We start from the raw sequence: 15020 nt of genomic DNA, 5'->3' as shown, positions 1-15020 counted from the left end.
TCTCTCTCTCTCTCGTTCCGCAAGCGCGGGACCTGCCTATGCAATTCAATCAACTGAAAGCATGAAAATATCTGAGATGGAGCTCTGGATTGTTGTTTATGTAGCAGCACCCATGCATTCCAAGTTCAAGTCGAATCTAGCACTTACACGTTACTTTATTCGCCCTTGAATGTAACCATAGACCATAGACCACTGTCCATGCGAGAGTTAAAAGGCTGGAGGCCGATATCGTTGTCCAATAGGAGAACCGGGAAAAAGAGAAGAAGTACCTAATGAGTGACAAGTTGAGTTTGGCAGTCACTGCTTGATGGCCGCAGAGACAGAGGACGAGACGACACTGGACAGAAGACAGCGAGACTTCCTCCCTTTCTTTTACATGCGTGCCACTCACTCATCATCTGATCTAGATCTTATGGGAAGTGAAGATCGAGAGCTATGCCTGTACGGCGATGTGGATGTGGATGTCAGAAGCCCCCGTCCTCTCATTGCCTCTCTGTGTGTCATAGTCTGAGTACAAAGACAAGCATACAATGGGTCCTTCCGTCCTTCTGATTCTTCATTCAACAAGAGCTACGCGCTAGATTCACTATAGCCCAACAATCTAAAGATCCTCATATCGACCCTGTCACTGCTTGAGGAAGAGATACTGACAATCATCAGGGAAGAGATAACGGTTCTGCGTCGCCATGTGTTCGATCTGGCACTCGAGACTTGGGTCGGGAAAGCTCTTTAGTAGCAACGTAACCGGTTCAAGGAAGTTTGGGCCGCACCTCGCGTGGTCGGAGGGGTCGGCCGGCGTCGGAAAGGGGTATGCAGGCCGCATGGCCCCAATGATGACGGCTAGCTGAAGCACCGACAAATCGACATCCATGATCGATTTCAGGGGCCACAGTTTCCGACGTTCGAGTTCCTTCATCATGTTGCGGTAGATGTGCGAATCGCAGTGGGGCTTTCCGTGCAGGCAATAACTTCCTGGCACACTCTGAGAGCGTCTGGCGAGTTCGCTGTATACTATATCCAGGAGGTATTTCAGTGATCTGTCGCGCACTGAGCACATGCTCTCTGTATAATTTTGGTCAATACAATACAAAACGCAAGATCCTCTGAAGGCAGCAATTTTCCTTACCCAAGAGATTTGCCGGAAGCAGCTTTTCCTCCAGAAGGTCTACATGGCCATTGTTTGCCAACAGAAATATCTTTTTTCGACCACTCACGGGATCCCGCTGGGCGACATCCGCCGGATGTCCCAATTTTTGGGTCAAAATCTGCGCGATTTGTCTGAAGACTGCTTTTTGGCCGAGGGTCCACGCAATATAGAGCCTGTGTTGCAGTGAGGGTAGCGAATGGTGAGGCGCTTCTGACAAAGTGGATTCGTATGCTTTGAGCCATTTAGGAATCCAGGGTTTCACCAGATGGAAGCATTCGTATTTTTCGGCCAGCAGGAGGACGTTGTAAAGCGCCGTCTCGCTCAACTTCAAAGGGACCAAGTCGAATACCAAGTGTGCAATGCAAAGATAGATGAGTAATGCTTCGCCGTCATCCTCTTGGAAGTCTATCGACTCGAGCGGGGGATCTCCTGGCTTGGTGCGTAGGAGCCTGTCCCAGACCTGGATTCAAGATGAGCATGCCAGCATCGACTCAGATGAGGTCCTCCACCGGGGCGGGATAGTTGGAATACATACAGGGCTTGCCACCGCCAGATTCTGACGGACTACCTTTCCCTCATGGGTCATGCCACCCATCCTGATCTTAATTTGTACGTCCCCATAAAGAAAGTCGACTCGCTGTTGCTGTTGCGGTTGCGGTCGCGGTTTCGGTTGCGGTTGCAGAGTTGCCTTTGATGCTGAGCCGGGTAAAGGTTGATTGGTAGTAGCAATGTGGAGAGTGTTGCTTCGCGAACTGCGGGTTCGCGAACCGTCTCTTCGAGGACTGTCACCATGAGGACTGTGAAAGTGAGGTGTGTTACGGTGAAGGATACCACTACAAGCTGTGTTGCTGTGGGGTGGGTCGTACTTGTGAGGTGTGACCATGCTCAAAATTTCCATATAGGATAGCGGATGGGGATCGGTCGTGCAAGAGTGACTGCGGTGGGTGTTTTGTCGAGAAGTAAATCAATGCTTACACGGTGTATGTAAGTGTATGTATACACGGGGGATCAGGATCGATTTTCACGGCGTTGGGATTGCTGGGTACGAGAAGAGTGTAAGAACGAAGTTGGTGTTGCCAGAGAAAACTCGAGGGAGCTCGGGGGACAGCTCAGGGAAAGTCGACTCCACGCTAGTCCGAGTCGTGCCTTCCATCTTCAGTCAGCATCTTGCTCTTCCCGGGGGGGATACGGGTATTGCATCTAAATATGCGGCGAGAACCTCTTAAGCCCAAGCTGCATTTGAAGTCCTATCATTATATTGCTCGAGTCTGGTGCAAGTGCAACTTCAAGAACGATTCACTAGTAAAGGAACATCGAAGTCTAGCTTTGAACTGCCGTATTTATGTGGCTCAAGAATTCTTGAGGCTCTTTGACACCGTACCGTTTGTACCTGCGTACCATTTCATGAAGCGTATAGTGTAATGCACTAGAATAAGGGTCCAGGAGTGGTGCGTTTGCCCAAAACAACACGCTTTCCAAACCGAACGCGTAGAAGATAGATGTCACGTCCATTCCGTCTCCTTGTCCATAAGAGGCTGCTTCCAGCTCGTCAGCTACGATCTGACCAGTTTGAATCTCTCAAGAGTGTCAACAGAAGTGGAAATGGATATCAGCAGGCTTCTTCGTTGGCCACAATACCTCCCTCGCTTCGTTGTTGACCCATTCGATTCGCTAAAAGTGTCTGGGCATCGCAGGACTTGCTCATTGCCACCAGATACGCAAATTGGTTGAAGTCATTACAGTAGGTAGTAGCGGCACATAGCTTATGAAGCATGCCCCAGGTGTTCTCAACCAATCGAGTTTGTGATATCATACAAGTCGCCAAGCTGGATTTTCTACCGAAAGGCCTCTTCAGCATCAGAACTCCCACTTACCCCTAACCTCGGAAAATAGACATAGAGGAATCAGCGCAGTCAACCTCGGCACACGACAACGATCAGCTCACGAAGTCCAAGCCCCTACACCTCTTTACCCGGATGCGAGCGAGCCTTTCCACTCTGCGTCAACGGGACAAACATCTCTCATCGATGGATATCAGATTAGCTTCTATATTAGTAGGACCCCTTTGTGGCCAGCGCCATGATCTATATGGGGCTATGGAGTCCCGCCGCCCTAGATCACGTTGGCGTGTTTGGATCGTGGTGGTCGGTGGGTCATGGGGTATCTCCATACTCGAATCGCCCATCCCGCTACAACCGCAGGAGAGGCATAGACAAGAAGGGGAGAAGACGAATGATGACGATTTCAATACCTCGGTATAGGCTCGGATCTATCGAGGTACAAACGAATGCCCACTTGCTGATGTGGGTATCTAGTCTCCGAGGGAGTTTGGTGTATCGGCTCCTAGACCGGGGGACCGCCCGGCTTGCGGCTGGACATGTTCATATTTGCTAGATTTCAGGAGAGATAGTTGTCGCTGATTTGATACATTATTACTCTAGGTTCGGGTAGTGGTACGAATGGCTTTAGTAAGGTAATTGGAGCAAGTCTGCATGTGGTTTCGCATCTCCCACCTTACTGTACCTTTCATGGAGGCTGCGTCGTGCTTCTCATGGAGATGCAGTTGTACCGTGAGTGTTTCTCCCTCACATGCAACACATATATACGTTTATATGTTATCCGAAGAGGACATTCCCACGAATGAGTATTTTTGAATTGATTGTATTGCACAAGTAGCAAAAAGGAGCCAGATTTGCTGCAGCAACTGAATGATCAGACTCGAGCTCCCGCCTAATATTTCTCACCACACAACGGTCGAACGGCCGGAAAAATATCTGCAGTCCCAACCGTAGAACTCTCAAAATCATGAGTGCTCGCTGACACCCCGCTGAAGCAAAGCCTCCGTACACCTCTCCCGGCTCCGAAAACTAGCTTGCAGGTGATGACTCTTACAGTTCATCTTCGATACCCTCTACCGATACTCCGGCCGGAGGCATCAATGATCCAGTCTGAGGCTGTTCCGAGGGCTCATTGACTTCCTCAACGAAGCCAGCAGCATCCTTCTCCTGTAGCAGTGTGTTTTGACTCTCGACTACCGGCCCAGGAATATTGGATACTCTAGTCGGGGGCATCAATGATTCGGTCCGAGGCTCTTCCAAGGGCTGATCGTCTTCCTCTGCGAAGCCAGCAGCATCCTTCCCCTGCAACCGTGCGATTTGACTCATGTCAACCGGCTCCGGAAAATTGCGGAGGATGTTCAGCACCTGATGGCTGTAGCCCGAGATACCGCAGGAGGAGTGAGGTCCGAGGATCGAGTATGGTGCCTGATTGTAGGGGTCGATCTTGATCTGAGAGATGTTCCACGCCAGGGCGTCAACACTGGTGAAGATCTCCTCCGGGCGCTGGGGGGGCCACAGGGAGTACCGGACGAGGATCGCAACCATGCCGTCGAGAACGTACTTGTCGCAATGTGGGTCTCGCGCCCTGCACACAACTCTCCTCTCACGATGGGCTTCCGTGAACCGCTGGGTGTCTGCGTAGGGCAAGGCCGTGATTTGGTGGATGAGACTGGCGCGGGCGGTTAGGATGTTCTCTGTTGATGTTTGTCAGCTCAGCTGCGTTTGAATGTACGAGAACATCGAGGAGAGCCAACATACCCATGATATTGCAGTTGGGGTAAGGCCGGGGGAAAGCAACTCGGGATTGGGTGAACGGAACGAAGCTGGGAGACAGGCGCATTCGAGTAACGATCCCCTTGGCCACCTTCCTGAACATGATCTCTCGGCCAAACGCCCAGGCGATGTAGAGCCAGCGGTCGTCGTTCAGGATGGTCGCCCATGATTCCAGGGGCAGCCAAGATCCCAGCCAAGGCTTCACGAGACTGGCGCAGTTGTACTTCTCGCACAGGATGGCAATCTCGAAGAGCTCGGGAGGCTCGTACGTGGGTTTGATGGCGCCGAATCGCAGGTGGGCAATGCGCAGGAGGATGAGCAGAGCCTCACCGTTGTCGTTGGTGAAGGTGAGTTCCTGCACGGGGTGGTTTTGGAGCAACTCTCCCCAGATCTGTTAGGGTTAGCAGTTGTACTCTGAGGCATGGAATGCAGATCGAAAAGGTAAGAAGGTGAACATCGACCTGCTAAGGTTTACTTACTGGACTGGCAAGCATCATGGCTGAAGTGATTACCTTCCCGACCACATCGTAGCCCTTGTACCGTGCGAGAATGGTCAAATCTCCAAGAGGGAACTGGAAGAGGTGATCGAAAGATCGGGGCTGGACAGATATATCCATTATTCTTATCAGGGTTGCAGTGCGTGTGTTCGCGGGAGTCTGAGAGAGCTCGAGAGCTTACAGGTTGGGTGGTTGACCAACTTGAAGATCAGAAAAGCGCGAACCAAAAGGTTGCTTGCAGGGGACTTGATATAGGAAGTCGTCTGACGAAAGCGGTAAAAGTTTCGGCAGCCAGAACTAGCGTAAAGAGAGATCCGAATTCACTAAAATGTTAAGTTGCTCATAGAGTCTTCCCCACAGTCTGAAGAACGCTGCCTGAGGGACTAACGGCCTCGTAAAACCGCTGATGATCATTCCAAATTTCCATTCCCTTTAATCTATTCACCTCGCCATACGAGTCGCCATGCGAGAGCCGATCTAACATACCACAGCTGAAATATTCATTCTCTGGCCTGCAGCCTAGAAATCCCCGTACACGAGTGTGGCTTTCAGAAGTGTTTACATCGTACCCGTAGTTATGGAAAGGAAACCCGTGATCCAACACAGCCTGATCTGCGCACAGCGGAAACTACTGGACCAGAATTGGTTGAGATCTTACAGTTTAATCAATCGATAATGCTCGTTGAGGCTTTTTGTTGCATTGATGGGAGTATATCCCAAGCTTTGTGCTGGTGAAGAAAGGGCAACAAGCGAACAAATCAGATCCTCCCATGGAGAAGTTTGCACACCTCGGCGGCCAATTTTTTTGAAGGCTATATATATTTCAATACGGTTTCGTCGTGTATAAAAATGAGGCCTGCTGGCCCAATGGCAAGGCGCTTGACTACGATTAATGTCCCATTAGTTGCATCAAGAGATTGCAGGTTCGATCCCTGCGTAGGTCACGAATTCTTACTTTTGCAGTTTAAAGTCATCTTTTTTGCTCGGACTTGAAACATTTATTTTTGCTGCTATTGTAATAGTAGCACTTGACGTCACAACATTTGGGGCTTTTGGTAAGCTTCCCGGATACTAAAGTGGGGATTGCGAAAAAGCTCACCGGTCCTGGTCTGCCGGGATTCGTAACCTATGCGAAATGGGACCAAAAAAAAACTCCCTCTCATGTCAGGAGGGCTGAATAAGTTTTGCAGAAGCAATCCGGCCTATTCAAATCGTGATACCTCTATGAAGAAGCGACAGCCAGTCCTATCCGACAGATGCAACAGTCGGCTGAAAACAGCAGAAGAAGCCGCGGCCTCGCTCTTTCATAGCCGTATCAATCCAGTGCCTGAAGCGTTCCTCAACCTCGTAGATTCGCTAACGACTAATGTCGACCTGCACTTGGGATTCCGATGATTGCGTTTCTGGATTTCTCTTTTGCTTGCGGTAAAGAGAGACTTGGGAATCCTGGGGCCGAGAGGGCTCGCGGTCAGAGACTGCATAGCACCTCGGAGCGATCTATCGGGAGTCCTGGGTAGCATCGTAAGTTAACAACAGACATTTCAAAACTCTTCAATCTATTGCCTGAATCTCTGTGGAGCATGTGACCAAGGGCATGCATGATGTTTGTCAGGCGAGGGAGAGATGGAAGATAATAGAATGTAAATACCGGTAAGGGGGGGTTAATCAACGTTTTACACCAACATTTGCATTATTTCTTTTCTTCTATCTACTCCAAAAATTTTATTATCTCCTTTCCTATACCTTCCTACCACCTTCGCTATACGGAACGCGACTACCTATAGGTATATCATCGCAGCTCGCTACTGTAGGTAGGTACTTACCACCCACCTCTTCTAGTCTAATCTTCTCATTCCCCGCGGTTCCAAATCCGATGTGATTCTGTGTAACCTAATTAGTTCACCACGATCCAGCATCATCAATCCCTTCATTCAAACACAAACGAAGAAGAGAAAAGAAGAGAAAAGAAGAGGAAAGATTATAAAGCTATAAGTAGAAAGATAGATAAGTAGATAGCTTTATACACACACCACACATCAATCATCCTGCGTATCGACCTTCGATACCCCACCACCCCACCCCACCCCACCAACTCCACCTCACGTTTCCTTTTCCAATGATAATCCCACCGCCCGACTCCCCCACCATCAATCTGTCCTCAGAGACATCCCAGGACCGCTGGCGCAACGGCGTAAGCACCCCTTCTCCACATTCAAACACCTTCACAATCGCATTCTAACATCTTCGTGATTAGAGCGCGTCCGCCTCCAGTAATGGATTAGAGCGGAAGGTTATCCGTTCAAATCGGGTGTGGTTCAATTCCTATAAGCAGTATCACTATGCTCAGCTGCGTTTTTTTTTCCGCTTTTTCTTCTTTGTATATACATATATGTATAAGTATGTGTTTAACCTTCAATTTTAATCTCTTATTGTAAGTTTTATTGTTACGATTTTTTTTTAAACTAATCTTTGAAAAAAAAAAAAAAAAAAAAAAAAAAGGAATATAATCGTCGGTTGCCTTGAATTTGATTTGTAAAAGAATCCGCCAGGTCGGCACCACCAAGGCGGGACAGTAATGGTATACTACTTATTAAACAACAACTATTAAAATAAATAAGAAAATAAAAACAATCTTTACCTGCTTAGAAAACTCTGCTCTAAAAACTTAAATGAAAATATAAAAGACGCATTCGTGTATAGTAATCTAATACATTCCAATATAAATAAAAAAATAAGTAAAAAACCGTCTCAAACAATCCAAATCTACTTTTGTTTAACTGCGAATATCTTAGCAATCAACTTCCATAGATCGAAAGAAAAAAAAAGAAAAAAAGAAGATTTCATCTATTCCATAACCAAAAGTATCAAATCAATGACCAAAGAGAAATTTCTAATGATGCACGTATTTCCTTAATAGGTTCAAACAAACAAAAGTCCGATTTCAATATCCCTCGCTCATTCTAGTACCTATATACTTACTTCTACCGTATGCACGCGGCAATTCTGACATACCTACCGGTATACGCATTACAAAAATCGAAAAGTACCGACCGGTACATATCAAGAAGTACTACTGTATTACTACTACTTTATTTCAACTCAACTTAATGAAAGGAATAACATAACAACTTGTGATGGAGATTTAAAATTTAATAAATGGATTCAATATCAAACCTAATACGGTGCATCCTTTTCTTATTTTTTTTTTTTAAAAAAAAAAAAAAAAAATTACAATGTAAATTATCAATAGAATTTTTATTTATTTATTTATTTTCTTATCATAGAGGAGCAAGTTTTACGGTCCCGCCTTAGGTAGTGGGTGTGCCCGACTTGCTATAGCGAAAGTCGGTCAATTCTTTTGAATTAAATTTGAGGAAATGGACGATTAGGTGAATGAATAAGTGAATGAGTGAATGAGTGAATAAGTAAGTAAGTGAATAAGTAAATAAGTGAATAAGTGAATGAGTGAATGAGTGAATAAGTAAATAAGTAAATAAGTAAATAAGTAAATAAGTAAATAAGTAAATAAGTAAATAAGTAAATAAGTAAATAAGTAAATAAGTAAATAAGTAAATAAGTAAATAAGTAAATAAGTAAATAAGTAAATAAGTAAATAAGTAAATAAGTAAATAAGTGAATGAGTGAATAAGTAAATAAGTAAATAAGTAAATAAGTAAATAAGTAAATAAGTAAATAAGTAAATAAGTAAATAAGTAAATAAGTAAATAAGTAAATAAGTAAATAAGTGAATAAGTAAATGAGTGAATAAGTGAATGAGTGAATGAGTGAATGAGTGAATGAGTGAATGAGTGAATGAGTGAATGAGTGAATGAATAAATCGTCTCGAGTGACAGGATAGAAACTTCTGCCGCTTCGTACTCGCTTGCGTACATACTTACATACATATATACAGATACCGTCGGATGCCAGGCCAGCGACGCGCCCTTCTCCTTCCCCTGGTATTGCTCTGCGCGGGTTTGCACGTGACCGTGTGTGATATGAAATCGATAGATGAGGTAGGTGAGGAGATGGAGAACCCTAGCGGTACGTATAGGTGGTACGGATGTACTACGTAGATGCATATATGCATGCGCGACGGAGTGTGGCAAAGCTATTAATTCCCGGATCGTTTCTGTTGCACGCCCAACACATCGGACTCGCAACATGGGCCGTCACGGGAACGCGGCACGAGGCGCTGATTACATAATATCGTGCTGTATACCTACGCTTCCACGCTTCCACGCTTCCACGCTTCCCTCGTTACGGAATCAATCCATCCAAGCCACCAGTAACGCCGTCCGTTGTGCACTACGCATCAGACGTCCATACGCAAAAACGATTGCCTTGTATGCAGAAATGTTCCACCCATTACATCCAAGCCGCCAGAATCTCCAACACCCTACGATTAACGCAGCCATATTAAGCAGTGAGTGGGGTCGCAGCAGGGTCTACTGCCTCATAGAATCATCGCGCATCATGTACCAGTGAACTCGTCGCCCCCAGCTTGCACATCCATGCCGTCGGCTCACATCCCCGGCCGTCTGTCGTGGCCCGCTGACTTGGCGTCCCAGGATGCCGAAGTGCGGGGATTCACGCGGAGCACGTACATCGTGTCAATCTCCTCCAGAGACCGATCCTTCGTCTCCATCATGAAGAAATAGACGATCCAGAACAGCACAAAGCAGCAGACGCCAAACACGAGGCCGTAGAAGTAATCGATCTCGCGGGTGATGAACGTGGTGAAGAACGAGATCAGGAAGTTGAAGAGCCAGTTGGATGCCGTGGCCAGCGCCATGCACGGCGCGCGGTAGCGGGCTGGATAGAGCTCGCCGACGATGGCCCAGACGAGGGGACCCCAGGTCGTGGCGAACGCGACGATGAAGAGGCAGGTGAAGACGATGAGGACCTTGCCTTCGGTCGCGGTGGACATGGGGTTCTCCGCGTCGAGGCCGAAGTGGCCGACGAAGGCGTAGATCATGAAGCAGACAAACATGGCGGCCGCCCCGCCCATCAGGGACTTGCGGCGGCCACAGTTCTTGACGATCCAGAGACCGCCGACGGTAGCCGCGACGTTGACGGAGCCGAGGATGATGGACGTGACGTACGAGTTGGAGATTCCCGTGGACTTGAAGATAGTTGTGCCGTAGTAGAAGAAGAAGTTGGCGCCGGTGAGCTGCTGGCCTGCCTGCAGGGTCATGCCGAGGAGGGTGCGGTACAGCATGCGCGGTCCGGTGAAGATCTCCGAGAGCGCGTGGTCCCCGCCCGCCCGCTCGGCAGCCAGCTTCTCTTCGATCTCGGCAATCTCCTGGTCGATGAGAGGATGGTAGGGGCCGATGCCACTGAGGCGGCCCATGGTCTTGCGTGCCTCCTCGACGCGGCCCGCACGGTAGGCGAAGCGAGGGGATTCGGGCAGGGCGAGGATGGCGACACCCAGGATGACGGCCCACAAGGCCGAGAGACCATTGGGAATTCTCCACTGAGCGGAGTTGTCGAATGCACCTTCGGTGCCGTAGTTAACCTGTCTCTGTGAGCGGCGGGAGACCCGGCGGAGCGTGGGAGGAAACCACTCACCATGTAGGCGGTCCAGATACCCAGGGTAATCAGCAACTGGTAGGAGCTGACGGTGGCGCCTCGGATGTTCTTCGGCACACTTTCCGTCTGGTACATCGGGACACTGGTGGACAGGGCCCCGATACCCAAGCCCGCCGTGAATCGTCCCATGGCGAACTGAACCCACTGTCGGTCGCTGGTAATCTCAATGACGACGCCGATGATGTAGAAGAAGGCGGAAGAGGAGATGGTGTATCGACGTCCGATCTTGTCCGCGAGCCACCCACTGACCAGGCATCCGATCAGGGTCCCGATGCAGAGCAGGCCGACAATGGTTCCCTGGCGGACCGCCGAGAACTCGCCGTTCTCTCCGAATCGATCCAGGAAATCGCTCATGGCGAGGAAGCCTGAGCTAGCAGTCAGCAGCGGTCCCCGCAAGATCTATCCCGTCCCGCCGGGCGCCATTGGGAGCCTTCATCGGGACGGCGGCGATTGGCATCTGGCCCGGGCGTCGCCGTCGTTCTGTCAAAGCACACGTACCGGATATCTGACCCGACTCGTACCCAAACATGAATCCTCCGATCGACGCGATGCCACCCAGCAGAACGGCCAGCGAGGTCAGCGGCAGCTCTTCCGCGGCGTCGCCCGCTTTCCCGTGCGCGACAGCGCCTTTGCCCGAGCCGTTCACCGGCGTGTGGGCCGCCGAGGTCTCGGCATGATGAATGCCCGCCGACGACGGCCCATCTTTCTCCTGGTTGATGGACGATTCGCGCTCGACGTGTGTGGTCTTGCCGAAGACACCCATGGTGAGCTGGCTGGGGGGATGTATCTGTATGTGTATGTATATATATAGGTATAGGTATAGGTCTAATCTACCTCTACTTCGGACCGGGGACGAGAGGCGTTGTCGTTGGAGACCGTCTCGAATGCGACTCGGAGGAATGAGATTGGCGATCGATGGCTGTCCGACGGACGAGGAGTAACACTACCTTGATATGATATGATCCGGACGTCGACGTGTCCGATCACCGATGGAATTGGGTCTGGATGGATGGGATATGTGCGGGGAGAGGAGAGGGGGGAGGGGAAGGAGGGGATCACCGGCGTTATATATGAGATGAATTTGGTGTGGTGGGCTCTCGCGCCGAATCCACCGTTGGATCTCGTGACTGGCTGGCTGGTCCCTCTGACCTCATTTCCACCGTGTTCAGCAGGTGGGATGCGGTACCGGTACGTGGTGGGTGGGTAGTGAGGTTGAGAAAGTGGGAAGTCACGATGGCGCCCGGCGGGCGGCGACTCCGTAGAAGGACCCGGCTTTGACAGATTTTTTTTTCCTCATTTTTTTTTTCCATTTTTTTTTTTTTTTCGAATTAAGCGACCCCGGCAGTAAGTAGGGCCGGCTCGGTAGGCTAGGCTACTTAGCCATGCAATGGTCGGTCGGTCGGTCGGTCGGTACCGGTAGGTAGAATGAATGGATGAACGCATGCGCGAGCTAGCAGGCTCTGGCTTAGCAGAGTCAACAAAACAAACAAACAAACAAAGAGAGAAATAATCCAAACAATCAATCCAAACAAACGATCAAAACAATCAAACCAAACGATCAAAACAATCCAATCAACAGTCAAACTAACCAATCACACTAACCAATGTAATCAAACAATCAAACAAACAAACCACCGGCACGCAGACATGGAGTCGAGTGGAGTCGAGTCGAGTGCCTGCCCCATGCCGCCGCACTATACTGCAGTATACTATACTACAGTATACTATACTACAGTATACCACAGTACAGCACCTCCGTCCCTCCTCCTTACGGACCAGCCGCGGTCTACCGTACCTACCTACCTTACTCACCTCACAGTACGAACGTAAGTACGGGATCGAGCATCAGCGCACGCGCACGAGCGCACTCGGTGCAAGGTCGGGGGAACTACTGTTCATGTGGAGATGCAACGTGGGGCCCACGACGAAGGAATCCTCCGTCTCCGTCCGGTACCGTACCGTACCGTACCGTACTGTACTGGTCCCTCGTCGGGAGGGATCGCTCTGTGTCTGTGTCTGTGTCTGTGTCTGTGTCTTGGGGGGCTCCGTAGACGCCCGAGAGAGGGATGGATGGATGGATGGGGGATTGCGCGGAGATGCGGAGATGCGGAGATTCGAGGAGGAGGAGGAAGTGGAGGAGGAGAAGGAATGGAGTAGTATTCCTACGTGCGGATGCAGCTGCGCTACGGTAGTTGGAGGTGGTTGGTTGGTTAATTAGGTAGCTGATCCCGAGGTCAGGTCGTGGCCTCTCTTTCCTTTTCCTTTTCAACGCATTAATGGCGTAGGGGAAGGGGGTTCGGTGAGAGTGGTGTGATTGCTTGATTGCTTGATTGCTTGATTGCTTGATTGCTTGCTGGGAGGGAAGGAAGGAAGGTCTTGGATATCAGTCATATACTACGTAGTATAAGGGAGGGAGTGAGGGAGGGAGGATCTCGTGAGTGGACAGAGCGTCACTGTCGCGTGGTGCGGCTTTTGCTCTTACCCCGCGTCCTCCGCAAAAAAACAAAACAAAACAAAACAAAACAAAACAAAACAAAACAAAACAAAAACACCCCCGGTCGCCCCAACGCCCCAACGCCCCAACCTGCATGCAAGTCCTTCAGATCCTCAAGGCGCTCCTGCCCCGGGGAACACCAAGATCACGCCGCTTGGCGAATTGCGGCACGGCTGCGTAGCCCGACCTAAGTACCGGTCGCCGCCATTTCGCGCTGGCCTGCAGCACGTCTCGCATTTCATCTCGCATTTCATAGTAGTAGTATATATGAGACAAAGGATCTCTGGGCATTCCTTTGGACGTGGACGTGGACGAGAAGAGCGTACTGCTGCGTCGGGGGAAGGAAATGGTAGGGACGGGGGCATCGGAAGGAAAAATGCTGAGACGCCGGATCGGAAGCTTGTCTGCGCTGAAATTGCAAAAAAAGGGGGGAAATTACCGCTGTCACTGATTACGTAATGACAGCGAGTCCAGGCCCCCTTGGAGAGGCTGGAAAGGCTTGAATCGCGCGTATTTAATTACCGTACTACTACCGGTACCGGTACTTCGACACGACGCAGCTGGCGCAGGAAGGCCGAACGAGCGGCCGTGGACGGGTGCGTGAAGGCATAGAGGATGCACCAGGAATGAGCCGGGCAGGCAGGCAGGCATCGGCTCAGGCAAAGGCAAAGGCGTCGAGTGCGCGAGGAGCTGCGAAGGAGCTGCCATCACCGTGTGAGTGGGTGCGTGTGGGTTTTCCGTCGTATCTGGTGACGGACCAGCGGTACCGCATCTGACACGTTCGAGGAAAGTGGCTCATTGGAAGCCCGAGGAAAGCCGCAGGGTCACGTGTCCGGTGACTAATGCTCCCTCACGTGGCTAGCCGCCTGAGGCCAACGCCCTGCCCCTTGGCTCCAGTCCCTCCAACAAGGTGCAAGGCGCAGGCCGAGCCAGATCCGGGATTCTGCGCTAGAACGGTAACCGAAATGAGGAAAGTCAACAAAGTATGGAGTACCTAGCTAGGTAGTAGGTACCTATGGATTCACCCATCGCCCCCTTTCCGCTGCTTATCAGATCCAGCAAGGGCGTTGGTCGGTGGGCGGTCGAGAACCCCCCAGCCATGGTTGAGTTCCCACGTGGATCCGAGACCGAGAGACCGCTCTCGGAGTACGGTACCTATGGACACTCCAATCCTGCAAGCAGGTAGGTAGCTACAACCGTGTCTACAGGTCGGTAATTAATCGGAACCGAACATGTCACCTAGACAGATGATCGATGACGGACGGAATCCCATGAACATGAAATGTCATCGATCGACCCGTCTCTCTCGTGACTCCGACACGTCGTGATCTACCGGTAGATCTAGGGATGGGGTGACCGTGTCCCGTCCCACGCCAGCCCTGTAATCGGAGGGCAGACAGAAGAGGAAGGAGCACGGTCTTGTCCTACCGGTATCTGACCGCGCCGTCACCGACTTTACCATGAAGCCTTCTTTGCATTTTCTTTTATTCAATAACATATTTCTCATTAATATGTATATCTATATATAACCATGAATATTTCCATTTCAATCAATTTTTTCTTTCTTTTTTTCTTTCCTTTTTTCCTTTCGTCTTCCTCTTCTCCGCCCCCGTAATCCGCGCCTCCGCGTCAACGGAGCTCCCACCCTTCCAGGCTTTCACCCGCACGAGGTGCGAACA

At 50.1% G+C, this 15020-nt stretch overlaps 3 protein-coding genes across 3 annotated transcripts; all 3 read right to left on the bottom strand.

Annotated features, from left to right (window-relative positions):
• Positions 1-625: 625 nt before the first annotated feature.
• L3040_005063 (uncharacterized protein) lies at positions 626-1742 on the bottom strand (the record flags this gene model as incomplete). Its single annotated transcript, XM_007292148.2, has 3 exons — positions 626-1062; positions 1127-1607; positions 1683-1742. 3 exons carry the CDS (start codon positions 1740-1742, stop codon positions 626-628), a joined length of 978 nt encoding a protein of 325 aa, XP_007292210.2.
• A 2293-nt stretch (positions 1743-4035) lies between these two features.
• L3040_005062 (uncharacterized protein) lies at positions 4036-5375 on the bottom strand (the record flags this gene model as incomplete). Its single annotated transcript, XM_007292147.1, has 3 exons — positions 4036-4679; positions 4744-5149; positions 5238-5375. The coding sequence occupies 3 exons, from the start codon at positions 5373-5375 to the stop codon at positions 4036-4038; spliced, it is 1188 nt and encodes a 395-aa protein (XP_007292209.1).
• A 4405-nt stretch (positions 5376-9780) lies between these two features.
• Positions 9781-11610, bottom strand: L3040_005061 (uncharacterized protein; the record flags this gene model as incomplete). The annotated part of the gene is made up of 3 exons (XM_007292146.1): positions 9781-10773; positions 10827-11212; positions 11346-11610. 3 exons carry the CDS (start codon positions 11608-11610, stop codon positions 9781-9783), a joined length of 1644 nt encoding a protein of 547 aa, XP_007292208.1.
• Positions 11611-15020: the final 3410 nt, after the last annotated feature.

The sequence above is a fragment of the Drepanopeziza brunnea genome, assembly GCF_022702325.1.
Source record: "Drepanopeziza brunnea f. sp. 'multigermtubi' strain 214-2 chromosome Unknown ctg7, whole genome shotgun sequence".
NCBI lineage: Eukaryota > Fungi > Ascomycota > Leotiomycetes > Helotiales > Drepanopezizaceae > Drepanopeziza > Drepanopeziza brunnea.
This window is presented reverse-complemented; position numbering and strand designations above follow the sequence as displayed.